Below are 25,861 nucleotides of genomic sequence, written 5' to 3'. Positions count from 1 at the left end.
CGCCCCCTGCAGCCCCGGGCGCCGCGCGTCGTGCCCGGCCTGCGGCCCCAGCTCCTGCGCCGCTCGCACGACCCGCGATCGTCCGCCAGACTGTGCCGCCTGGCCGCCCCGGCTGCCAGCTTGTGTGTTTTGGTCTGGGCCGGCCTCCGGGCCGTCCGTCCCTACTGGTCGAGCCATGCCGAGTCGTCGCGTCGTCAGACAGTCCGCTACGCCGGAGTTGGGGGCCTTGGGTAAGCGGGGCCGGGGTTCAGGAGAGGAGTCTGGGGGGCGAGTGGTGATGCGAGGGTTCTGGGGTCGCTACAAGAGTCTAGGGATTTTGTGGGGAGAGTGTGAGGGTTCGGGGGACACTATTAAAGGGAAGGAAGGAGGCAGAGGATGGTGACGGGGTCTAGCTCAAGGTAAGAGAGGCGTCCCACTAAGGAGTGAGGAGGGGGCGGGGCCTGACTCTGAGGCAAAGAAGGAGGCGGAGCTCGACTCCCAGAGGGAGAGAGGCGGAGCCTAACTCGGAGAAGGAAGAGCGAGACCTGCTCCCGAAGGGTGGGGGCGGGACCAGATTCAAAGAGGACGAGAAGGGGGCGGGCAAAAAGGAGGGGCCTGGCTCACATAAGGGGCGGGGCCTGACCCTGAGAGCGATAAGGGGGAGGGGCCTAACTAAAGCAGGGGTCCTACTCCGAGTTAGGGGCGGGCCTGTGGGGGCAGAAAGCAGGAGGCGAGGGCAGGCTCCGATAGGGCGAAGGAAGGGGCCTGACTCTAGTGGATAGAAGTAGAGGGGCCTGTTTGGAAAGCAGGAGGGAGGGGCCTGACTCAGAGAAGAAAGAGTGGGTGGTGCTTGCCTCCGAAAATAGTTGCAGAGTCTGAGAAGGGAGAAGGAGACAGGCTTGTCACTGCAAAAGTGAAGGGGTAGGATCTGACCCCAAGAAGGAAGGGCGCCGTGGTTTTGCTAACCGAGATAGGGAAGGATTCCTCCAGGCCTGACCTTAAGGGAGAGAAGGAGTGGGCCAGTGTGATGAAAGTGTGGGATGAATTACACAAACCAAGGAGTTAGGGAAGGAAGCAAGGCCACTCTGGGTGAGGGGTGAGGAGGGGCCTGATCAGAAGAGGAAGAGGGTGGGCTTGAGAAATTCTGTAGGCTCTCCATCACCTCCTGAGACTTGCCTTCCTCCCTGCAGGGTCCCCAGACCTCTCCTCGCTCTCGCTGGCCGTTTCCAGGACCACGGGTGAGCAGTCCTCCACAGTTCCTGCCCACCTGCACACTCAGGACAGGGGAAGGGGGAATCCATTGGGCACCCTTCTGTCTGGGGGTTTCGCCGAGGTCCACCACAGCTTTCCTTGATGGTATCCCTCCCTGCTTGTCTAGATGGGGGTTCCAGAAGCCCCTACCTCCCAGATGATTAGGAGCTGGACAGGTAAAACTAAGCACCTATTCACACGCTTATGAGGAGTCCTCTGTAGAGATTCACATGGTAGAGCAGAGGGTAATAATCACCATCTTGGGCTTTGTAACACCCACCCCTAACTGAATGTCTGCAAGTCACTTCCCCTCTCTGGGCCTCAGTGTTCCTCATCTGCAATATTGACATAATATCCATGCCTCCCCCTTTTAGGAGGATTGACAGGATTCAATGAGCTGATACAGGTAAACTTTCAAAGCAGTGACTGGCATACAATAAAGGCTCAATAAGTGTTAACTGTTAGTGGTGTAATAATACTAACAATTATTATGATTATTAGACAGTCTATAACAGTGGTTCTTAAACCTTTGTATGCATCAGAGTCACCCTGAAAGCTTGTTAAAACAGGTTTTTGGGCCCCACCTCCAGAGTTTATGATTCAGTAGGTCTAGGATGGCTTCTGAGAGTTTATATTTTCAGCAAGTTCCCAAGAGATGCTGAGAACCACTAGCCTATAAGGTCCCTCAGCTTGTGCCATCCAAAATGCAGTGCTGCCCAAGGAAATGCAGAATCACAGCCAAATGAAACATCCTCTCTCTTATTAGCATGCTGCGATTTGGAGGCAGGGATGTCCTATCACCATGGAAACACTGTGGCCCCCCAGTGGGCTGGGTGTGAGCCTCATTTGGAGTTAGTCTTGGGATGGACCCCAGAAATGCTGGCCTGGCTGTCGGGGAGGCTCTGCAGGTGGTGAATGGTGGGAGATGGCACTGGGGACAGGTACTGCCCAAGCACTGGTTCTGGGCAGAAACAAGGCTGAGACTTTTCTGGCCTGAGACCTAGATCTTTGGTTTCAAGTGAGACTAATTTCTGACGTCATCCATTCAATAAATATTTTTTGAGTTCCTGTTCTGTACCTGGCACTGTGCTGGGTATTGCTGGGAACTTAGCAGTGACTGAAACAGCCTTGGCTCTGTCTTCATGGGATACCTGTCTATATGTGGAGACAGACACATAAATAATAAATTAAATGTGGAATTATAAAGTGTGATAAAAGTTATGAAGCAGTCTTGGGTCAGTGATATTTTATAGCAGGCAGAGGATGGGAGAAGCACTGAGATGGAGTGGGAGGGAAAATGTTCCTCATTTTGATGGAACAGACACATACTGTGCCCTGGGTATGTGGGGGGGATGGGACAGACATGTTCCCTGCTCTGTGGTGCTCAGAGTCTACAGGAGACAGATATGAATCCCTGTAACCTAAGGTCATGTTAAATCCTAATCAGTTCCATGTAAATGATAAAAGAAAGGCACATAACTATAAGTGACTACAGTAGGGGTTCTGGGGACTATCTTGGATACAGTAGTCAGGGAAGACTGATCTAGGCGATGACATTTGGGTAGGGACTTGAAAGTGGAGGAGGAGGCCATGTGATGAACTGGAGGAAGAGCATTCTGGCACAGAGCAGCCTGTGCAAAGGCCATGAGGCAGGAAAGACATAGCTGGCTTTCTGCTTAGATTTGTTCAAGTACTGGCCAGTCCTGGCTGCCCCTGGATGGTGGCAAGTCTGTATGGGAGGTAGGGTGTTATTTTACCTGAGCCCTGAATAAGGGGATGAAGTTCTCAATATTTCCTGGCTGAAAAAGGTTTGTAGATAATAAGTTTAGCTAAGTATTATGGAGAGCCTAAAATGGTCAGACTATTCTAAGCAATTTCTCTGTGTGATCCTGAATCCTCACGTTAATGCCTGAGATAGGAGCCCACACCTCATTTTATGGAGAAAGAGGCTCAGAGAGGTTAAGTGACTTGCCCCAGCCCACACAGCCAGTGAATGACAGTTGAGATTCAAACCAGCATCTGTGTGACTCCACACTCCCTGATCTGAAACCATGTTTTTCAATACCCCCATTTTATAGACATACCAACTGTGGCCTAGAGATGGGAAGTGGTTTACCCAGCCTATAAAACAATGTCTTCCAATACCTTGTTTAATAGCAGCCAGCATTTATATAGCACCTACTATTGTGGCAGTTCTAAGTGCTTTCCACATAGTATTAGCTCATTTAATTTTCACAACAGCCCAATGAGGCAGGTGTTATTATTGTGTCTATTTTATAGGTGAGGAAACACCTATGTTTTATAGGCACAAACATTAAGTAGTGGGCTCAAGGCCACACAGCTAGCCTTGAATTTGAACTGAGGTGGTCCAAAGCTCTGGCCATTGTTGCCCAGGGCCTCAGTTTCCCCCTGCAGCTTAGGAGCTCCTTGAGAGCCCAGACAAAGTCTAGGTCATCTTTGGGTGTACAAGTCATCCAGCAAAGATGCCTAAGAAGGTTTTTTCAAGTTGAAGTGACTTGAGATTGTCCTGCCAATGATCATGTTCCTTCCTCTCTCCCAGCCTCAGTGTCCCCATCTGCCAAGTAAGGTTGTCTTCCCCACCCTGCTGACTTCACAGATAGAATAAGATAAGGGGTGCAGAACTACTGCTTTCCAAGGACCAAAGGTCTGGCTGCCAGGAGCCACTCCCTGAGAGTGGAGGAGGAAGACAGGTCTGGCACTGGGGCAGGCAGCCCAGGGCGCGGCGTCTGGCCCCGGCCTGCCTTGCTTGCTGTGTGACTTGAGGCTCACTTGCTCCCTCCGGGGCTACCCTTGTCCTGTGTGTGGAATGAAGGGAGGTTGGTTTCGGTTTCTCCACTGCCCCTTCCAGGGCTGAGCTTTACTGAGGAGGTGATAAGGATTCCCCAGCATTACTGTCACTCCCCACTCAGGAAGTGGGGGTGAATTCCAGATGGTGGGTGGGCACTACTAAAGGACTGGCCTATGGTGTAGAGTGGGATCTGCCTCCTGGGAATCTTCAGACACAAGCCAGTGACCTCTGGGGCCCCAGGGTGGGCTGTAAGGATGGAGCACCCCCACATTTTGTTTAGAATATTGGGTGTCCATTTTTCCCCTGGTAATAAGAGCCTTGCTTTTTCCTTGAATTCGCAACAGCACTTTATAATCCCTGGCCTAAATGTTTTTTTATGAAGCATTTGAGGGGGCCCTGACCCTGGGACCCCAACATTGGGAGCTAAAAGGGAGGTAGCCTAGGAGGGGTAGATGGGGGTTGGGGGTTAGCATCCCTGGGAGTCAGGGCCCAGTTTCCCAGGATGGAGGAAGGGGGAGGATACCAGGAGGGGATGGGGTTGGAGAATCTGTCTTAAAAATGAAAGTTTTGACACTTAATTGGACCTCACCCTTCTCTTTCTTTTTCTCTTCCTTCCACAGATGAATTGGGTGAGTATCACAGGGCAAGTTTGGAGGAGGCTGAGGAGTCCAAGTGCTCACAAACGGGAGCTTGGTCTTCCTTGTTGGGGTGTTGGGGGGAGGATCATAGTGTGACTTCTGGGACTGATGGGGAATTTTTAGTCATGTTTCCAAGGTATTAGCGGTATGTGACACTTAGCAAAGACTCGGCATATGTCAGTTGCCTTTAGTGTCACTACTATTATTCATTCATTCAGTGAATTGGAATGAGCACCTGCCACATGCCAGGCTGTTCTAGGCACTGGGTATTCATTCTGTCACAGACCAAAGTGCTCTTCAGGAGCTGACACTCTGGTGGGGGGGACCGTGGGAAAAGGAAGAAATGAACAAATAAAGTTAGACTGGGCAAAGGGCTGGGAATGAATTAGAGAGAGAGAGATGGCCTGAGGAAGACATCAGGTTGGGCCTTTCTGAAAAGGTGACATTTGAGCTGAGGCCAGAGGACAAGGAGGAGCTAGCAGGGGCTGAACAGGGGAAGCAGGAAGCAGGCAGATGGGGGAGCAAGTGCACTGCCCAGAAGAGGGTCGGGCTTGGTGGGTGATCAGGGTGAGAGGGGGTGGCGAGGGCCCCAGGACAGCAGGAGCCAGTCCACGCAAGGCTCTGTGCCAGCACCAGGGATGTGGGGTTTTGCTTTTCTGAGATCTATGGAGTTTGGAGAGGATTTTATATGGAGAGGGTGTTGGCTTGGACTCTAAGGGAGGTGGAAGCCGCTGGAGACTTCCGACAGAGAGGGGACAGCGTCTGGCATAAGATCTCTCTGGCTGTGCGTCGGGGACAGACTGGGGGAACAGGAGTGGCCGTTCAGATGGGGGACATGGGGGGTGGACCAGGGTGGAGGCAATGGGCATGGAGAGAATTGAGGTAGAAGCAGGAGCTCATGGATGGGACGCGCAGATATGGGATCATGAGAACCAATGCAGAGGTGCACCTTCGCAGCTTGAGCACTGGTGGGTGGTGGTGGACGTGAGGATGCGGGGGGGGGGGAAAAGAAACCAGGCCGCCGCCCTCCCCGCCCAACCCCCTCCGGGTTTCTGGCTTCAAGAACCAGGGAGTGCTGGGGGGGCTTTTGTGTGTGTGGCGCTGAGATCCCTGCGTTCGGCTCGCGAGACATGTCTAGACGAAATGAATGGATTGGAAAAGGAGGGAGAGGCCCGGGTCTGGGAGGTCGTCAGACGTTTTCCTTTATAACCGGTCTCCCTCCGGTGTTTGCTTCTCCCGCAGAGATCATCGATGAGTACATCAAGGAGAACGGCTTCGGCCTGGAGGGGGCGCCGCCGGGCTCGGGCGAGGGGCTGACGCGCCTGGTGTCTCGCGGGGCGGCCTCCCTGAGCACCGTCACCCTGGGCCCCGCCGCGCCCCCGGCCCCGCCGCCGCCCTGGGGCTGCCCCCTGGGCCGCCTCGGGCCCCCGACCCCGGGCCCCGGGCCGCGGCCGCACCTGATCATCACCGAGCAACCCAAGCAGCGCGGCATGCGCTTCCGCTACGAGTGCGAGGGCCGCTCCGCCGGCAGCATCCTCGGCGAGAGCAGCACCGAGGCCAGCAAGACGTTGCCCGCCATCGAGGTGGGACCCGGGGCCGGTGGGGCTCGCGCTTCCCCGCCGCGATTCACACGCATGTATTGATTCATGCGTTTGATGGTGGTTATTATTATTATTGTTGCTGTTGTTGGAGCCGTTAATACTATCACCCGGCCTCAAACTCAAAAGGGCATTCAAAGAAAGGCCTTCTTCCCGGCAGTTGGGCAGTATTGACCAAATCGTCATTGCTGTAATGGCAGGGTGGCCTCGTGGTTCACAAACGAGGCCTTGGGAATCAGAGTGCCTGGGTTCAAATCCCCGTTCAGTCATTGGCTAGCTGTGCAGCCTTGGGCAGGTTACTCAGTCCCTCTGTGTCTGTTTCCTCCTCTACAAAATGGGTTAGTAATAATAACCAAGCAGCTGGGGTTGTTGGGAGGAGTGAATGAATTCATTATACATGCTAAGGACCCCCATAAACTTAAGCTGCTAGTATCATCATCATCCTTGCTCTTAGGCCAGGCCATTCCACTTCCAGGAATTTATTGTGTAGCTATGTCTGCATGTGGGCACACAGAGGCACGTCCAGGGTGATCCACTGCAGCCTTGTCTGTATGAGAGCTGGAAACTTCAGTGTTCATCAGTAAGGGATTGGTAAACTAATCCATCAACATCTACACGTCCGAATTCTATGCCGATGTAACACATATATCTGTGTATGTGCACAGATAAGTGTAACCACCTACAGTTAATACAGAGAGCATTTTTTTTAAATAATTTTTTACTCTTTATTAAGAACATTTTTTAAAAAATTATTTGTTTGTTTATTTATTTTATTTTTAGAGAGAGGGGAAAGGAGAAAGAGAGGGAAAGAAACATCACTGTGTGGTTGCCTCTCACTCACGCCCCCAACTGGGGACCTGACATACAACCTAGTAATGTGCCCTGACTGGGAATCGAACCAGCGACATTTGGCTCGCAGGCCAACGCTCAATCCACTGAGCCACAGCAGCCAGGGCCAATACAGAGAACATTTTAAATGAAGAGTCCTTTAGGTACTGATGTGAAAGTATCTCCAAGATATATATTAATAATCACCTCCCCAAACTGAGACACAGAATCCTGCACAGGGTATTATACTATCTTCTGTGTTAACAGAGGGAAAAATAAGATCTTATATTTGTATTTGCAAGTATGTGCATAAAGAGACTGGAAAGAGCTCTGGCTAGTGTGGCTCAGTGGATTGAGTGCTGGTTTGTGAACCCAAAGGTTGCTGATTTGATTCTGGATCAGGGCATGTGCCTGGGTTGCTGGCCAGTTCCCCAGTTAGTACAAGGGGCTACCAATTGATGTTTCTCTTCCTTTCTTTCTCCCTTCCTTCCCCTCTCTCTAAAGATAAATAAATAAATCGTTTTTTTAATTAAAAGAAAAAGTGAAAGGAAAAACAAAAATTAATAGAAGTAATTACTTTTGGGGAGAAGTGCTGAATGCACAAGGTACCAGGAGGATTTTTTAACTCTATACATCTTGATTTTGTTTTAAATATTTGAATTGCATGATGGAGTTCAAAATGTTCAAAAATATACCGATTTATAATAACTTAACAGAATCTAAATTAAATGAAGTTAACATGAACAGAAGTCCCCCAGATCCAGCAGTATTTCGTGTGTGTCCTTCCAGAAGTATTTTATGATTACATGGGTAAATACGTACATATATATCATCTCCCATGTTGTACTAGTGGAGAGTATAACATACATACACAGTTGGTCCTGGACTTACCACATGGTTCCACTCGGGATATTTTGATTTTACAATGGTGCGAAAGCAATATGCATAATAAATTGCATGAGATATTCCACACTTACTATAAAATAGGCTTTGTGTTAGATGATTTTGCCCAGTTGTGGGCTGATGTATGTGTTCTGAGCACATTTAAGGTAGGCTAGGCTAAGGTATGATGTGCTGTAGGTTAGGTGCATTAAATGCATTATTGACCTAATGATATTTTCAACTTAAAATGGGACCTTTATTGTGATGTAACCCCCTCGTAAGTCAAGGAGCATCTGTATACATATACTTTTCAGAGGCATGCCCTTTTTTTTGAAACTTAAGAATATATCTTGGCACCCAGCTCACATCAGCATGCGTAAAACTGCCTTACTCTATTTCCCATGGTATCCTGTTGTGTGGATGTGTGGTGAGTTCTTGTTCGGTCTCCTACTGGTGGGCATTTAGGTTGTTTCCAGTCTCTTGCTATTTGTTTCTTTCTAAAGATCTTATTTATTTATTTTTAGAGAGAGGGGAAGAGAGGGAGACAGAGAGGGAGAACATTGTTGTGTGAGATATTGGTTATGTCTCACACACCCCCAACTGGGGACCTGGCCCGCAACCCAAGCATATGCCCTGACTGGGAATCGAACTGGTGACCCTTTGGTTCACGGGCTGGTGCTCAGTCCACTGAGCCACACACACCAGCCAGGGGTCCTGCTATTTATCACAAGTGGGGCGTGGAGAAGGACACGGTTCATCTGTTACTTCCTTTATGTGTGTCACTCAAATACCTTCTGGAAGTGGAATTGCTGGTGAAAGGTGACTTGATGGCTGTTGCCACATTGCCCTCCCAGGGGGTTGTACCCATGACTGTTTCTCCCAGTGCTGTCTGAGGCCTGGTTCCTTACTCCTCCTCTGCACAGAGCCTTCATATGCTTCTGGATCTCTATCCAAATGTTTATTGACCCTCAATTGTGTACTAACCACTCCACTCGCCGAGGTTTCAGCTCCAGCTCCTCCCTGACCTCCGACTTCCTCCCCGGTCACCAACTCTCAGGTCCTCCACATCTGCCCCCCAGCCCTGGCAAGGCAGCCAGAGGATACCTGTTAAATTGCACATCTGCTCCTCTCTCCCCTGCTCAGGATCCTCCCTGGGATCCCCAGTGCCCAAGCCCCCTGGGCATCCAGGACCTTTCACTGGCTGGCTCCCGCTGCCCATGCCCACGCATCCCCTCCTCACTTGCTACCTTCCAGCCGCGAGGCCTCTGCGCACGCTGTTTCTTCTATCTGGAGTGCTTTCCTCCTGCAGCCTGGTCACCTACTCACCCATGCCCACCTCAGGGATGTCTTCCCTGACCTCACCGCCACCACAGGGCCCAAGCTCTGGAGGTGTGGTCTCCTGCCTCTCTGTCCTCCCTCTCCCTCACTGGGATTTGTACTCATGGGCTTATTTGGGTGATTAGCAGCAACCCTGTCCTTCTCCACAAGTTGGGTTTGAGTTCTGGCACTGCCACTACCAGCTGTGTGAATTGGGACAAACCCAGTGCTTCTCTTGGCCTCGGTTTCTTCATCGGTAAAATGGGTGGGAAGCTCCTGCCCATTGGACACTCCGTGGACACCAGGGATGTGGCCCAGCACTAGTGTGCTGGCCCTTTTACACAGCTGGGTGGTTGTAGTTGCTGTTGCTTGATTTGGCTTTGGGCATTGGGGCCAAAAGCAGCCTGCAGTCAGACATTCTAGTTAGAAGAATGAGTACCTTTGAAATGCATATTCCCAGCCACTGGGTTTTCAGGAACAGGGTAAGTGTAGAGCATTGAGGGACACTCATAGCCCCTTATTTATCTTTAAGCATTTCGTCTGTTTTTCTAATTTGTTAGGGTTGTTTTTTTTTTCAACTTTATGTCTCACGTTGTTCTTTTTATATTTTTAAAATATTTTATTTACTTATTTTTTTCATTCTTTTTTATTGCTCTATTACAGTTGTCCCATTTTCCCCCCATTGCTCTCCCATGCCTATTGATTTATTTTTAGAGAGAGGAGAAGGGAGGGAGAAAGAGAAGAAGAGGGACATCAATGTGCAAGAGAGACATCGATTGGTTGCCTCTCGTATGCGCCCCATCCAGGGTGAACCTGCAACCCAGGCATGTGCCCTGACCGGGAATCAAACCAGCAACCTTTTGCTTTGCAGGACAACGCCCAACCAACTGAGCCACACTAGCCAGGGCTCAACTTGTTCTTTTGGAAAATTTTAAACCTACATAAAATAGGCAAGAATAGTGCAATGAACACTCACCCGTCTGCCTTTAGCCACATATGTTTTATGTCTCTCTCCCTCTCTTAATATATAGACATTATAGAGGGAGATTTGAAAGTGAGTTGGAGGTATGACAATATTCCACCCCACATGTTTCAGCATGTGTCTCTCAAGAACAAGGACATTTTCCTACAGTGCAGGACCTATAGACTCACAACACCATTATCACGCCTTAGAAACTTAATATTCATACAAAGATATTATTTAATAACAAGTCCCTATGCAAATTATCCAAGTTGTCCCCCCAGTATTCTTTATAGCTCTTGTTTTGTTGTTTGCTTGTTTCATAACCAGTCCAGGATCACAGGCTCCATTCATCAAGGTCTGGCTCTGGTCTGAATGTTTGTGCACCCCACCTACCCCGCCAAATTCATGTGTTGCAATCCTTACTTCCAAGGTGAAGTTATTAGGAGGTAGGGCCTTTGGGGTGATTAGGTCATGAAGATGGAGCCCCCATGAATGGGATTAAGGCTTTTAGAGAAGAGGCCCCAGAGAGCTCTCTTGTCCCTTGCACCACGTGAGGACACAGCGCAAACTCTCGGCAGTCTGCAGCCAGGAAGGGGGTCTTCATCGGGACCCGACCATGCTGACACCTTGATCTTGGACTTCCAGCCTCCAGAACTGTGAGAAAAATCCATTGTTTATCAGCCACCCAGTTCAAGGCATTTTGTTAGGCACGATTGGACTAAGGCCTGTGTCTTTTTCTTTTTAGTAGCTTATTTATTTATTTTTAGAGAGAGGAGAAGGGAGGGAGAAAAAGATGGAGAGAAACATCAGTGTGTGTTTGCCTCTCCCTCTCCCCAAACTGGGGACCTGGCCCACAATCCAGGCATGTGCCCTGACTGGGAATCGAACCAGTGACTCCTTGTTTTGCAGGCTGGTGTTCAATTCACTGAGCCACACCAGCCAGGGCAAGGCCGGTATCCTTGACCTCAGTCTGCCTTTGTGTTTCAGGACGTGGTCCATTTGTGGAGGACAGGACAGATGTTTTGTTCAATGTCCCACATTCCGGGATTGTTGTCTGTTTCCAGGTTAGATCAGGTTATTTGTTTTGGTGGGAACACCTCAGCGGTGATGCTGTGGTTTTCTCCGTATCTCTTATCAAAGGACATGGGGCGGCAGTTTGTCCCAATATCAGTGATGCTGAGTCAGATCCTGTGGTTAAGGTGAGGTATCCGTCTGTTTGGGCCTCCATAACAAAGTACCGCAGACCAAGGGGCTTGAACAACAGAAATGTATTTCTCACAGTTCTGGAAGCTGCAAGTCCAAGACTGAGGTGTCAGCAGGGCTGGTTTCCTCTGAGGCCTCTCTCCTTGGCTTGCAGGTGGCTGCCTTCTCACTGTGTCCTCACATGGCCTTTCCTCTGTGTCAATTTGTTGGTGTCTTTTTCTGTGTTTAGATAACCTCTTCTTATAAGGAGATCGGGCAGATTGGATCAGGGCTCACCCTAACAGCCTCTGTAACTGACTCAGCTCTTGAAAGGCTTGCTCTCCAAATATAGTCACATTCTGAGGTAGTTGGGGTTAGGGATTTAAATGTGAATTTGGCGGGACACAATTCAGCCCATGTCAGTTAGTGACTGCCGGGTCTTTTCCTTTATAAAGTTATAGCTTTCCCTTTGTAATTATAAGGTATCTGGGGAGTGACACTTATAGGCTTTTTCCCAGCTTTTTTTTTTTTTTTTTTTTTTGAGAGATAGGAAGGGTGGGGAAAAGAGAGAGAGAGAAAAGAAAAGATCAATGTGAGAAAGAAGCGTCGATCCATTGCCTCATACACAAGCCTCAACCGAGGATTGAACCCACACCTAGTTATGTGCCCTGACTGGGAATCAAACCCGCAACGTTTTGGGGTATGAGATGACTCTCCAACCAACTCCCCAGTTTTTTTATTCTAAGTCTCTCCAGGCAATTATTTTGGCTCAGTGGTGGTTTTAACTTCAGAGAGTTAGAACGGTAAATGCCCAACAATAGAGAATAACCTGTTTGGGGGGTTTTATTCCTATCTTTCAGAAGAGGAAACTGAGGCTCAGAGAGGGTAAGTTACTTTTTCAGGGGCACACAGCAAGTTTACTCTAGTAATTACTGACATTTACTAAGTGCTCCTGTCTGCCAGGTACTTAGTGATATCCATCTTACAGTTAAGGACAGTAATGTCAGAGAGGCTTCTCATGCGGACAGTCAGTGGGTGCAAGGTCTGACTGACTTACTCCAAAGCCTCATGCCTCACGCACGAGCTTGTGTGACATCTCAAAGATGAAAAGCTTTCAGGCCTGCGGTCTTCCGGAGTCCTAAGACTGCTGACCCTATTCTCTTCAGAATCTCCTAATGTTATAGCAGGAAGCTGGCTAAATGAATGGTTTTAATCCTACCTGACTCAATGAAATGTATTGACAATATTACCTACCTCTCCTCATAATCCCGCCTGGAATCCATAATGCCCTGACATTAGAATGAAGGAGCAATAAAAGGAAAGTAGTGGAGCGTACAGAAGCACATTTGATCTCAGTATGTAAATGCTCAGGCACAGCCCCAGGGAAAGATAATGAAGGTGGCGGTTGCTTTTGACCTCTTTCATGCAGTAGTCCCGAACATAGCCTGACGCAGCCTGGTGAGCTTAGTGACGTAAAGTTAAGTATTTTTTAATATGGGGGAAATATTGTATCTGTAAAACAGTGCTCGGTTCTGGGCTCTGATAATTTTCAACAGGTTTTTCACTGACATGAAAAACCTGTTGGGAGCTTCAGAAGTCTTGCAGGACCTGTGTGGGACTGTCCCTATTTTCAAGGCTGTGCAGCATCTCTGGCCCTGCCTACTGGCCGCTGATGGTGCCCATCAGTGTCAACCAAAATCACCCCAATATCCTCAGCGTCCGCTAGAGGGCAGTATTACCCCACTGAACCTCACTGGTTTATTGTATTTCAAGCGTCCCAGCTGTAGATGTCAGAGCAGGCTTTAGAGGGTCTAGAGGTTCTTTATTATTATTCTTTTTAATCCTTACCCGAGGATATGTTTATTGATTTTAGAGGGAGAGCAGAGAGAGAGAGAGGAACATTAATGTGAGAAAGAAACATCGATCTGTCCCAATTTTTTTTCTCTTTGCTCCCCTCCACCCAGTACCCCACTTCCCTCCAGCAATCCCACCCCACTTAGTTCATGTGCATGGGTTGTGCATATAAGTTTTCTGGCTTCACCCTTTCCTGTATTATTCTTAACTTCCCCTGTCTATTTTGTACCTACCAATTATGCTTCTTAGTCCCTGCACCATTTCCCCATTTCTCCTCCTTCCCCCTCCCAGCTGATAACCCTGCAAAGGATCCCCACACCTATGATTCTGTTCCTGTTCTGGTTGTTTGCTTAGTTTGTTTTTGTTTTCATTTTTTTTAGGTTCTGTTGTTGATAGTTGTGAGTTTGTTGTCATTTTAATATCCATAGTGTTGAGCTTGTTTTACTTGAATAAGTCCCTTTAACATTTCATATAATAACGTCTTGGTGATGAGGAACTCCTTTAGCTTTACCTTGTCTGGGAAGCACTTCATCTGCCCTTCCATTCTAAATGATAGCTTTACTGGATAGAGTAATCTTGGTTGTAGGTCCTTGCTTTTCATCACCTTGAATACTTCTTGCCAGTCCCTTCTTGCCTGCAAAGTTTCTTTTGAGAAATCAGCTGATGGTCATATAGGCACCCTTTGTAGGTAATTCTCTGCCTTTCTCTTCATGCTTTTCAGATTCTCTCTTTACCTTTCACCTTTGGCATTTTAGTGATGATGTGTCTTGGTGTGGTGCTCTCTGGGTCTAGCTTGTTGGGACTCTCTGTGCTGCCTGGGCTTGTATATATATCTATTTCCTTCGCCAAATTTGGGAAGTCTTCCTTCATTATTTTTTCACATAAGTTTTTAATTTCTTGCTCTTCCTCTTCTCCTTCTGGAACCCCTATAATTTGGATGTTGGAACATTTAAAGTTGTCTGAGAGGTTCCTAAGCCTCTCCTCATTTTTTTCAGTTCTTGTTTCTTCATTCTGCACTGGTTGACTGTTTACCTCTTCCTTATGTTACAAATCATTGATTTGAACCCCGGTTTTCTTCCCTTCACCATTGACTTCATGTAGATTTTCCTTCATTTCACTTAGCATAGCCTTCACTTCTTCCCTTATGGGTTTGCCATATTCAAACTTATCTGTCAAGTTTGTGAGCATCTTTATCACTAGTGTTTTGAATTCTGTGTCTGTGAGGTTGGCTATATTCTCGTTGCTTAGTTCTCCCACTGGAACCTTGATCCGTTCCCTCTTTTGGGCCATACTTCTCTGTCTCCTCAGCTTGACAGGCTCCTGTGTTTGCCTCTGTGTCTTAGATGGAGCTGTCGCTCCTGTTACATTATAAGGAGCGGAGCCTTAGGTATCTGTCAGTGTGGGGTTACCCATTTCACCATGTTGTGGTGCTGTATGTGGGGGAGATGTCTGAGAGGGAACAATGCCTCTTGCTCAACACTTGCCCCTTTTCTAGGCACTTCTCCTTCTTCCCATATGGGACTGGCTCCTCTCTAGCTGTTGCTCTGGTCATTGTTCCCAGAGTGGGTGGGTCTGCAGATGTTCTAGGACCGTGGGGGCCCTTTAAAGAAGTGGACTCTGCTGAGAGATTGGCAGTTTTTTCCACCACTCTGACCCCCACTGGCTTTCACAGTCAGAAGCAATGAGGCTTTATTTTCCCTGGCACTGGAACTGTGAGCTGTGTGGTGTGGTCTGGTGCTGGGAGCACTCCCCAGGTGTCCCTCCCTACTTTTTTTTACTGTGTGACTGTGCTTTCCACAGCCACCACCTCCACACTGCATCCTCTCTGCCCCGGCTTCGCCCCTCCTACCTGTCTGGATGAGTGTTTCTTTATATCTTTGTTTGTTGGACTTCCATGCAGCTCTGTTTTCTGGAACTCCTGGTTGTCTCCAGTTTTGAGGTGTATTCCTTCTTAGTTATGGAGGAAGATGCAGAGTGTCTACCTACGCCTCCTTCTTGGCTGGAAGTCCTGCACTTATTTAATGTATACATTTTAATGAGTTCTGATGAAAAATTTTAATCTACAGAAAAATTTAAAGAATAGTGGAGTGAATGCCTGTGACCCTTCATCTATATTCACCAGCTGACATTTTGCCACATTTGCTTTGCTCATCGCTCTCCCTCTACACACACAAACACACATTGCTCTTTTGCTGAACCATCTGTAAATGAGTTGTAGGTATCATGTTATATCACTTCTAGATACTTCAGCCTTCAAAGTGCATCTCCGAAGGTGCATCTCATAAGCTCCTACTCAGCTATAATACTGTTACTACCCCTAAGAAAACTAACAATATTCCATAATATCACCTAAAATGGGGTCCATACTCAAATTTCCCAGCTGTCCCAAAAATGTATTTTGTAGTCGTTTCTTTCCCCTCAATCCAGGATCCTGTCAAGGATCATATGTAGCATTTGGCGGTCATTTGTCTTTAGTCTCTCCCATTTTTATTTTTTTATTATTTAAAAAAATTATTTTTAAAATTTATTTTTAGAGAGAGGGGAAGGGAGAGAGAAAGGGAGGGAGAAAGGAAGGGAGAGAAACATCAATGTTTTGTTGCCTCTCACACACCCCCAACTGGGGACCTGGCCCACAACCCAGGCACGTGCCCTGACTAGGAATCGAACCAGTGACCCTTTGGTTCACAGGCCGGCGCTCAATCCACTGAGCCACACCAGCCAAGGCTCTCCCTTTTTAAAAAAATTGAGTTAAAAGTTATATTTTATCTTAAAAAAATAATTTAGTAATTAAAGTTTTAAATTTAATTTAATAATTTTTCAAGTTAGATTAACCTTGATTATTTAATAAAATATTTTATTAACTTTATATATTATTATATATTTTCTCTTAACATATATGTTAAAATCAACTCTTAAGTGTACAGCTTGACAAATTCTTATAAATGTATGCACTGTGGAACTACCATTCAGATCAAAATACATGATTTGTTTTCCTTTAATCCCAAGTATGACACCCATGTTTTTATCAGCTTTCATGATGCTGACATTTTTGAGCTGGTGACGCACCATTTGGGTTTGCCTGGTGTTTCCTCACCAATAGAGTCAGGTGATGTGCTTCTGGAGGGGCTGTCTCAGCCGTGATGTTGTGTCCTTTCTGGCCATGGGCAGGGGTTGCTGGAGTGTTTTGGGCCCAGTCAGTGCTGCTGACCTGGATCACCTGCTTAAGGTGGGGTCTACCAGGTGTCTCCACTGTAAAGGTGCCTTTCTCCTCTGTCACAAGGATGTTCTCTATGGGCAGTAGTTGGAGACCCTGTAGGCAGCCAATTTTTAAAAGTCTGAGTGGCAAAAGGAAGCACATCTGTGAGCGGCTATCATGTTATAAGGCCCCCAGGCCGCTGGGTGGAAGTCTCAGGTTTAGAATCTCAAGAGCGATCTTAAGCGAACACTTTTCCATTATCCTGGGGGGAGAGGGGCAGCGAGCTACCCAGGAAGGCCCTAGGAAGTTTGAATGGGTGCAGGTATCTACCATGGGACCGTCTCCCCCAAAGAGCACCTGTCTTCCTGCAGCTCCGGGACTGTGGAGGGCTGCGGGAGGTGGAGGTGACCGCGTGCCTGGTGTGGAAGGACTGGCCTCACCGAGTGCACCCCCACAGCCTCGTGGGGAAAGACTGCACTGACGGCGTCTGCAGGGTGCGGCTCCGGCCTCACGTCAGCCCCCGACACAGGTACCCAACCCTGACCCCTGACCCCTGGCTCTTGGTCATGGAGATTCTACAGGGCTGAAGATCTCCCAGGGACACCTTAGGGCAAGGGCAGCTTAGTCAGACTCTCCCTATTGCATTTCCTAGATGGGGAAACTGAGGCCTGGCAGCAGTGGAGGGTCTTTCCTAGGCCCCACCCATTTGCATACATTACACTTATCCCCATTTGTAGAGGAGGAAACTGAGGCTATGAGAGGTGCAGGGTGGCAGAGAGCCGATGGCAGAGCTGGGATCTGACCCCAGACCTGACTTAACTGCAAGGCCTGTTCTTTCTCTTGCTTTATAATTTATGTGTTTTAATATAAAAGAATTAAAAAGTTCAGAAAGGGTATGCAGTGAAAAATCAATTTCCTTCCTTCATTGGTCTTCCAGATACCAGTGCCCCATCCTGGAGGCAATAAAAAATATGCTATGCCTAGAAATATTTTTTTTCTCCTTATAAATAGTAGCAGACACTTGCACCTCATTTTTGTGTTCTGGTATATCTTGGAGATCGTTCCTCTCAGGACATTGAGAGCTGCCCTATCCTTTTTATTGGCTGCATAGTATTCCAGAGTGTGGACGCACACAGTGACTTTCTCAATGGGCACCTACAATGGTTTCAATCCCTTGTGTTTCTATGATTAACTGAGCTGCAGTGATTGGCTTTACGGGTAAATCAGTCGTTCCTGAGGACAAATTCCAAATGTGTCCATGTATACTTTCAATGATCTATACACTTAGTAAAAGTTGGGATTTTTGTCTCTTTTGCTCCCTTCTATGTCCCCCAGCACCTAGCACATGCCTAGCACACAGTAGGTATTCAGAAAATATTTGTAGAATGAATGAATACTGCCAGATTGTCCTCCAATGTGTAACTGCTGGAGCACTTTACAGCCTCATCAACGTGAGGGAGAGTACCCGATTCTCCACAACCTCACCTGCAGAGGGTATTAGCAAATGTTTTGATCTTTGGTGTTCGGATGAATTTTCAAAAATTGGCATCGCATTGGTGTTTAATTTGCAGTTTTCTTATACATGAGGTTGGCCAGTGTTGTCATGTGGTAAAGATACAGGGTGCTCTAAGGTTCTCTCAAGAATCCTTGACAGCCCTGGAGGATTTGAACCTCAGATGCATGCCCCAAGGCTGGGACCCCTGAGCCAGGGGCGCCTCAGCCCAAGACTGTGAGCCCCAAAGCAGGTAGCATTTGCTGAAGCCCTCCTGTGGGTTAGGGCTATGCCTGCCTCCTCAGACCACCTCCCTTCCGCCCACGCAGCTTTAACAACCTGGGCATCCAGTGTGTGAGGAAGAAGGAGATCGAGGCTGCCATAGAGCGGAAAATCCAGCTCGGCATCGACCCCTACAATGGTGAGCCTCAACCCCAAACCCCTCTGTCCACACCCGTCCTCTTGCCTTCTCTGGGTCCCACCACATCCTCTGGTCCTTCTTTGTCCCCCATCCCCCACCCTCAGACTTCCCACTTCTCTCCCACAGCTGGGTCTCTGAAGAACCATCAGGAGGTGGACATGAACGTCGTGAGGATCTGCTTCCAGGCCTCTTACAGGGACCAGCAGGGACAGATGCGCCAGATGGACCCCGTGCTCTCTGAGCCCGTCTATGACAAGAGTGAGTTGCGGGTGCTGTGTCCATAGGATTGTCCTTGGCCACAGGTACCAAAAACACCCCCACCCAACAAAGGCACAAACCAGCGGGAAGTTCTTTATTTTTAAATTTAAAAAAGTTTTTAAAAAGATTTTATTTATTTATTTAGAGAGAGGGGAAGGTAGGAAGAAAGAAGGGGAGAGAAGCATTGATGTGAGAGAGAAACATCCATCAGTTGCACGTGCCCCAGCCCCCACCCAGGGACCAGGCCCGCTACCCAGGCATGTGCCCTGACTGGGAATCGAACCAGTGACCTTTTTCTTTGTGGGATGACGCCCAGCCAACTGAGTCATGCTGGCTAGGGAAGTTTTTTATTTTTATAGGTCTCAGTTATGAAGCCTGTTCTTGTGGATTCAGCTGTTTGGTGTATCAGGGCACTGGTTCAGCAGCTCCGTGATTTTCTTTGCTTTTCCCTCGTGGTCATGAACTGGCTGCCACAGCTCCAGATATCATGTCTGTATTCCAGGAATGATGGGCAGTGTCACCCTGTATGGCAAGCAAGGTGTACACTGCCCAATTCTAGGGTCAGCATTTACTATGTAGCCTCGTATTGTAGACTGTACAACCTGTACAACTGTACTGGCTATCCTAGGGAAGAGGCAGCTGAGTAACAATAGTTCTCTCTTTGACAGAGGAAATAATATATTCCCCAGAATCCCCCAGGTAGACTTCTGCCTATGCCCCATTGGCCAGACTTGGTCCCATGGTTGCAAAGGAGTCTGGGAAAGGAAATATGTATGTTTTCATCTTCTACAGAGGTATACAGGCATGGAAGAGGGGGTTGGGAATGGCTGGTAGGTTTTAGCCCGCCTACAGTGACTGCCACAAGCATCAAAATGGGGAAGGATATTAATACAATCAGGGCTTTTATGGACGCAAGTGATACAATCCCAACTCAAACCAGCCAATGGAGAAAAAAAAAAGGATTTGTAGCAGGCTGACAGCTCTTGGGCGGGGCGGGGCGTGGAGGAATCAAGCGAAAAAGAAAATGGACTCGTGGACGCGGACAACAGTGTGGTGATTGTGGCGGGGGTGTATGTGTGGAGATGGAAGAGGGAATAAAGGGGATCAATGATAATGAAAAAATACAACAGAAAGGGAAACAAAGAAAAAAAATAAACAAATGGGATTACATCAAAGGAAACCAACGATAACAAGAAAAGGATTTGTTTATTAACTAAAACACACTGGAAGTAGCACAGTGCTTCAGGCCCGGCTGCATCCAGGTCAGAGGTCTGTGTCCTTCCTCTCTCAGCTGTGCTTCCGCCACGTGAGTCATCCTTGGCAGCACCCTCCCGTGGGAGCAAGGTGACCGTGCGCGTTCTAGGCTGATACCCTACTGGCCGGGCACAGCTCCCCAACTCCCTAAAACAGCTGCTCTCACGCCTCAGTTTTGCTCGGAGTCCCAAAGCCGTTTCTCATTGGCTTGCTTTTGGTCATGTGCTCCTCTCTGACCAATCAGCTGCGGCCCGCAGGAGGTGCTGTTTGGATTGGCTGGGTCTGGGGCACATGCTCACTGCTGAGCCAGGGAGTGGGTTCCGCGCTCCCCAGTCCCCGTGAGTGGGAGGCAGGGTGGTCCCTCCGAGGAAAATTGGGGGGCTGTTTACAGAAGAAGGGTGGGGACGGGTAGATAGGCAAAACAACAGGTGTCCACTACAGATTTCATGCCATTAACCCTCACCTAGAATTTTCTCTGATGCCTGACTCGGTAAACGCTCCCTCAAGCCTGAAGGTCTCCCTTTTGGCTAGGTAGATGCCCACCAGACCTCAGCGCGGACTTGCGATTGTCCCCTAATTCCTTCTTGTCTGAGTGGCTTCCTTTACCATCTGGACCATGGGTTCCAGGAGGGTCAGGTGCCCTGGCTTCTCTGTGTCCTGCCTCTGCACAGCCCAGGGTGGACACCCACAGGGTACCCGGTAAGGATTTGATGACTGAATGCCTGTTTTTCTTATATACTTCTTCCTCGTGCTCCTTCCCAGAGTCCACAAACACGTCCGAGCTGCGGATCTGCCGAATCAACAAGGAGAGCGGGCCGTGCACGGGCGGTGAGGAGCTCTACCTGTTGTGCGACAAGGTGCAGAAAGGTGAGGGGCCCGGGGCAGCGAGCAGGCACAGGCGGGTCTGGTGGCTCTCAGGGGTGGCAGGCAGCCCAGGAGAGTGAGGGCGAGGAGGAGCTGGCTCACCGGGCAGCCCGGCGGAAGGATCCAGAACTCTGCTTCTGGAGTTAGACGTAGCCGATTGGTGCATCCGCTCACCGCGTCCCTCATTCACGTGCAGGGAGGGCGGGCCGTCCATGCCGGCCTCCACTGGGGGCCAGGCAGGCCTCCCCTCTACGAGCTCACTGTCTAGGAGACTGGGAGTCAATTCTTTGGATGTATACCGAGGAGTGGAAGGTTCTTCTGAAATAATTATTTTGTTTATTGATTGTTTATTGAGAGACACAGAGAAACATCCGTTTGTTCCACTTGCTTATGCATTCATTGGTTGATTGGTTTTAGGAAATTTTGAATGAATGAGCAGGTGGTTATTGGGTGGCTCCACTGTGTTGGACCCTGTGCTGGGTATCTCTCTGCTGTAATAGAGCGTAGCCATGAGTACGGGCTACATGCTGAGTCCTGTGAGTCCCCTTCGTGAATCACTGAAACTGACAGTGGGAATATTAATTCTCTGTGCCTTCTGGGTTACTAAAAGGATTAAATGAAATAATATATAAAAAAAATGTATAGTGACTGACACACAGTAGCTCAACAGAAGGTTAGTTACCACAACGAGGAGTTTTATTAGGAATATGAATACTGATCTTGGGAGAGACTTGAGTGAGCTGGGGGCCCAGTGGGCCAGTGTCCTTGCTCAGCTGATGTCCCTACTTTCCCACAGAGGACATAGCGGTGGTGTTCAGCAGGGCCTCCTGGGAAGGCCGGGCTGACTTCTCCCAGGCCGATGTGCACCGTCAGATTGCCATTGTGTTCAAGACACCGCCCTATGAGGACCTGGAGATCGTTGAACCTGTGACGGTCAATGTTTTCCTGCAGCGGCTTACCGATGGGGTCTGCAGTGAGCCTCTGCCCTTCACATACCTGCCTCGCGACCAAGGTCATTGCAACAACCCAGGGTGACCCACTACCCCTAGACCAGGTCTTTGGCCTTGCTCGGGGCAACTCAGAAGTGGAAGGGGACGAGGCAGAAGTAGAATGCAGGCTCGAGCTGCACAGACTAGGGTTCAAATCCTGGCTCTGCCACTTATTGGCTGAGTGACTTTGGCCTCTGAGTCTCGCTCTCCCCCTGTGCAAAATGGAAAAAATAATAGCACCTGGATTTAATCATTCCTGTCCTCACCACAGCCGCTCATGCCTAGCCCTGGGCTGGGTACTGTTGAGGACACAGTGGTGACCAAATAGCCCCAGTGCTACCCTCATGAGTCTCAGTCCTGTGGAGGGCAGACCCATTCCCACAGTGACAACAAGAGTGGACAGGACTGGGATGGAATTGCTCAGGGTACTCAGCTTTCCCAGAGGGTGCACCTGACCCAGACTTAGGGGTCAAGGAAGGCTTCCTGGAGGAGGGGACAGCTGAGCTGAGCTGAGGATGGGAGGATAGTTCTCTAGGGAAGGGGTGGGCGTTGAGGAAGTGTTTTAAGTGGCCAGAACAGCAAATGCAAAGGCCCTGAGGCAGGATGGTGCCTAGGGTGTAACAGGAAAGACAAAGACCAGTGTGGCTAGAAGTGTATTTGGGTTTTATTCTGATTATTTGCATTGGTTGGCTGAGAACTAGAACAGCTTAGCAACTTCCTAGAGGGTCTCTAAAATTAATTGTCTTTATTGCTGGATTACTCTGTATGTCCCTCATATCTCCTGAACAGACAGCTATGGCGTGGACAAGAAACGGAAACGGGGGATGCCTGATGTTCTTGGGGAGCTAAACAGCTCTGGTATGTTCACTCTGCCCCTCCCCACACCCATTGCCAGGTCTCTGGGTGGAGATGACTGGACCCCACTGCCCTGCCCTGCCCCAGGCTGGGGAGGAGGGGCTGTCGGGATCCAGGGATCCTCATCTCTGTCTTCCTGCAGACCCCCATGGCATTGAGAGCAAGCGACGGAGGAAAAAGCCAGTCTTTCTGGACCACTTCCTGCCCAGCCACGGCTCAGGTGGGTCCCATCTCTGTACCATCCCCTGCCCCCTGGGGTGGGCTGAGGGTGAGCTGTAGCCCTGCTTTTCTGGCCTCTTCTGGCCCCCCAACAGTTCCCACAAGGCCAGTGACACATCATTTAGCCAGCAACATAAAGTGGGAAGAGCCATATGGACACAGTCTGGAGGCTCTGATCTCCGCTGGACCATCCACTTTCTGTGTGATCTTCACCAAGTTGCTCCACCTCTCAGAGCCTCAGAGTCACACCTGAAAAGTCTCACTACATACCTACCTCATTGGCCTTTTATTTTTTCATTTTTATTCTTATTTTTTATTTCTTTCTTGATTCCAGAGAGGGGAAGGGAGGGAGAAAGAGAGGGAGAGAAACATCGATGTGAGAGAGAAGCATCAATTGGTTGCCTCTTGCATGTTCCCCTACTGGGGACTGAACCCACAACCCAGGTTTGTGTCCTGACCAGAAATCAAACTTGTGACCTTTCAGTTTGTGGGACAACATCCAACCAACTGAACCACACCAGCCAGGGCTCATTGGCCTTTTAAAATTTAATGTATTTATTTTACAGACACTGTATGATAAGTACATAACTGCTTTGTGTGTCTTTTCTTATCTGATCTGCACGATCACCTTGCAAGGTGAATGCTATTATTACCCCCCTTCCCAGGCTGTTTTGCTGGTGAAAAAACTGAAGCTTAGAGAGGCAGGGTCTCTTGTCTAAAGTCACACAGCTAGTCCGTGGTGGAGGAGGGAGTTGAGTGTGGGTGTCTGTAAAGACTAATGAAACAGGTGTGAAACAGGAAGCAGGGAGTAGATGGATGAATGGGGGTGGCTGTCAGAGTCCTCCTCCAGCCCAGCCATCCTCTGGCCTCTTCTCCCGCTGCCTTCATCTCAACTCACACGCCAGCCTCCAGTTCCCATGAACTCCAGCCCTACCCGGTTGCCATCAGAGACTTCCCACCTGCTGACTACTGGCTCTAAGAACACTGTCCCCAACACCCCGCTGCCGCTGGGCACCCAGCTCGCAGCCAGCTGCCAATCACTCGGCCCAGCCTGGACCACTCCAGCCAGTCCCACCCTGGAGATTGCAAGCACTACCTGCTATCCCCCTACCCCACAGCAACTCCACCCCTAGCAACCACCAGTCCTAACCCATTCCATCTATCTTCAATCCCCAATCCCAGAAGCCCCTCCTCATCAGCCACCTGCCACTCATCTACTTCCTCCATCACCTCCATTTCCCAGTGTCTAACGCTCCCCTTTCTCATTCTTGGGGCAGAGCCGCCGTGGCACTATAGCATAATGGTTAGTCGCATGGCCTCTGGAACCAGACTGAGTTTGAATTCTGAAGCTACAATTTAGCCATCACGTAGTCAGTTTGCGCCTCAGTTTACTCATCTGTCAGATGGAAACCCTACCTCTCAGGGTCCTTTCTAGCATTTATTGAGGGCTTGTCACACAGTTCTTTAGCAGTGGCTGTGCCCATATGTTCAGAACTTGTCAGAAATCAGGGAAGCCCCCTGCATTTGTTAGGATCATGTTTAACTCTATTCATAGCAAAGCCCACAATAACAGGGGCTTCAAAAGGACAGAACTTTATTTGTCCTCTCACATAAACACAGTCCAGAGGTAGGTGGTGCAGGGATGGTTTGGTGGCTGCATGATCACCAGAGTCCCAAGCCTTTTCCAACTCGCAGTTTCCATCTCACAGTCCGGATGTCTGCTACAGCTCCAGCCATCATGCCCACATTCTAGCCGGCAGAACTTAGTCACATGCCCATATCAGCTGCAAGGGAGGCTGGGAAATAGAGTCCCAGCAGTCCCAGCAACCCTGTATCTCTTTCTGAGATGAGCATAATCAGTCTTTCCTGGTGAAGTTTGGTCTCAAAAACAGAGGCTCTCTTATAATGACTCTTGTCATTTTACTTTCCAGTTTGGGGACTGATGACTTCTCACTTGGATATTTCACTTTTGGGGCTGTTTTTACACTTTGGGGGTTGGGGAGGGCTTGAGCCTCTTCTCCTTCATCATTCTTGAGGAAAACATTCCAGCACTGCAGGAGTATTGTTTCAACCCTGGTTCTCCTGGGGATTAAGGAAGGCCACACTGATAATGCATTTAGTTTGGGACTGGCCATTTGAGTTAGAACCTGGCCAGAAGTTGACCCTAAAGCCTACCATGCTTCCTTCTCTTTCTTCTCTTCCCTGCAGGCCCATTCCTCCCACCATCAGCCCTGCTGCCGGACACAGACTTCTTCCCCAGCACCGTGTCCCTCCCTGGCCTGGAGCCCCCTGGTGGGCCAGACCTCCTGGACGAAGGCTTTCCCTATGAAACCACGACCCCTACGCTCTTCACCATGCTGGACATGCTGCCCCCGGCACCGCCACTTGCTAGCGCTGTCACAGGCAACGGGGTTGCAGGGGCCACAATCGGGGAGCCATCAGGCCCTGAGCCGCTGACACTGGACTCATATCAGGCTCCAGTCCCCGTGGATGGGGGCACTGCCAGCCTTGTAGGCAGCAACATGTTCCCCAACCAGTACCGTGAGGCGGGCTTTGGGGGTGGCCTCCTGTCCCCCGGGCCTGAGGCCACGTAGCCCCGTCGGTGCCATGCGGGAGGAGAGGCGCTGGGTGGGGAGGGGGTGGAAGGGGCTGTACGGACGCAACCAGCACAGTCAGTAGCCCCATCCCCTTGGGACACCCTTGGTCAGGTCTCCTGACCTCTTCATCCTTCTGATCGGACACCTTCAGCGCTGGCAGGAAGTTCTGCAGCACCGATTTCTCCTGAAGCCACTTTGCAAAAGAGAAAACTGAGTCCAGAGAGGAAAAGGGACTTCGCTCCCATGCACTCGGTCCCCATAATTGGGGACATCTTCCCCCGGATGATTCTGAAGAATGTATATATGGGAGGGGGGTGTGTGCAGATCCCAGCCATCCTTCCCCGTGAGTATAGTGGGTGGGTTTGTTCACTCTTCCCAATAAAGATAACTTCGGAGTCTTCGGAGTTTCGTTCT

The 25,861-nt window shown here is 49.3% G+C and overlaps 1 protein-coding gene across 1 annotated transcript; it reads left to right on the top strand.

The window, feature by feature from the left end:
* On the top strand, nt 1–25,847 carry RELB (RELB proto-oncogene, NF-kB subunit). Its single transcript, XM_090260130.1, has 11 exons — nt 1–230; nt 1,170–1,217; nt 5,920–6,260; nt 16,870–17,027; nt 18,320–18,411; nt 18,538–18,669; nt 20,686–20,790; nt 21,584–21,799; nt 22,566–22,634; nt 22,774–22,851; nt 25,059–25,847. Exons 1-11 carry the CDS (start codon nt 176–178, stop codon nt 25,442–25,444), a joined length of 1,680 nt encoding a protein of 559 aa, XP_090116256.1. The 5' UTR covers nt 1–175; the 3' UTR covers nt 25,445–25,847.
* The last annotated feature ends 14 nt before the right edge of the window (nt 25,848–25,861 follow it).

This window comes from Furipterus horrens, unplaced genomic scaffold (assembly GCF_987537825.1).
Source record: "Furipterus horrens unplaced genomic scaffold, mFurHor1.1.pri manual_scaffold_13, whole genome shotgun sequence".
Lineage (NCBI taxonomy): Eukaryota > Metazoa > Chordata > Mammalia > Chiroptera > Furipteridae > Furipterus > Furipterus horrens.
This window is presented reverse-complemented; position numbering and strand designations above follow the sequence as displayed.

Bases quoted from the DNA above. Each gene is read 5' to 3' on its own strand.
- RELB (XM_090260130.1), top strand. From the start codon at position 176: ATGCCGAGTCGTCGCGTCGTCAGACAGTCCGCTACGCCGGAGTTGGGG. The intron at 1,218-5,919 runs GTGAGCAGTCCT...CTTCTCCCGCAG, and splicing joins GGCCGTTTCCAGGACCACGG to AGATCATCGATGAGTACATC. The intron at 17,028-18,319 runs GTACCCAACCCT...CCGCCCACGCAG, and splicing joins CACGTCAGCCCCCGACACAG to CTTTAACAACCTGGGCATCC.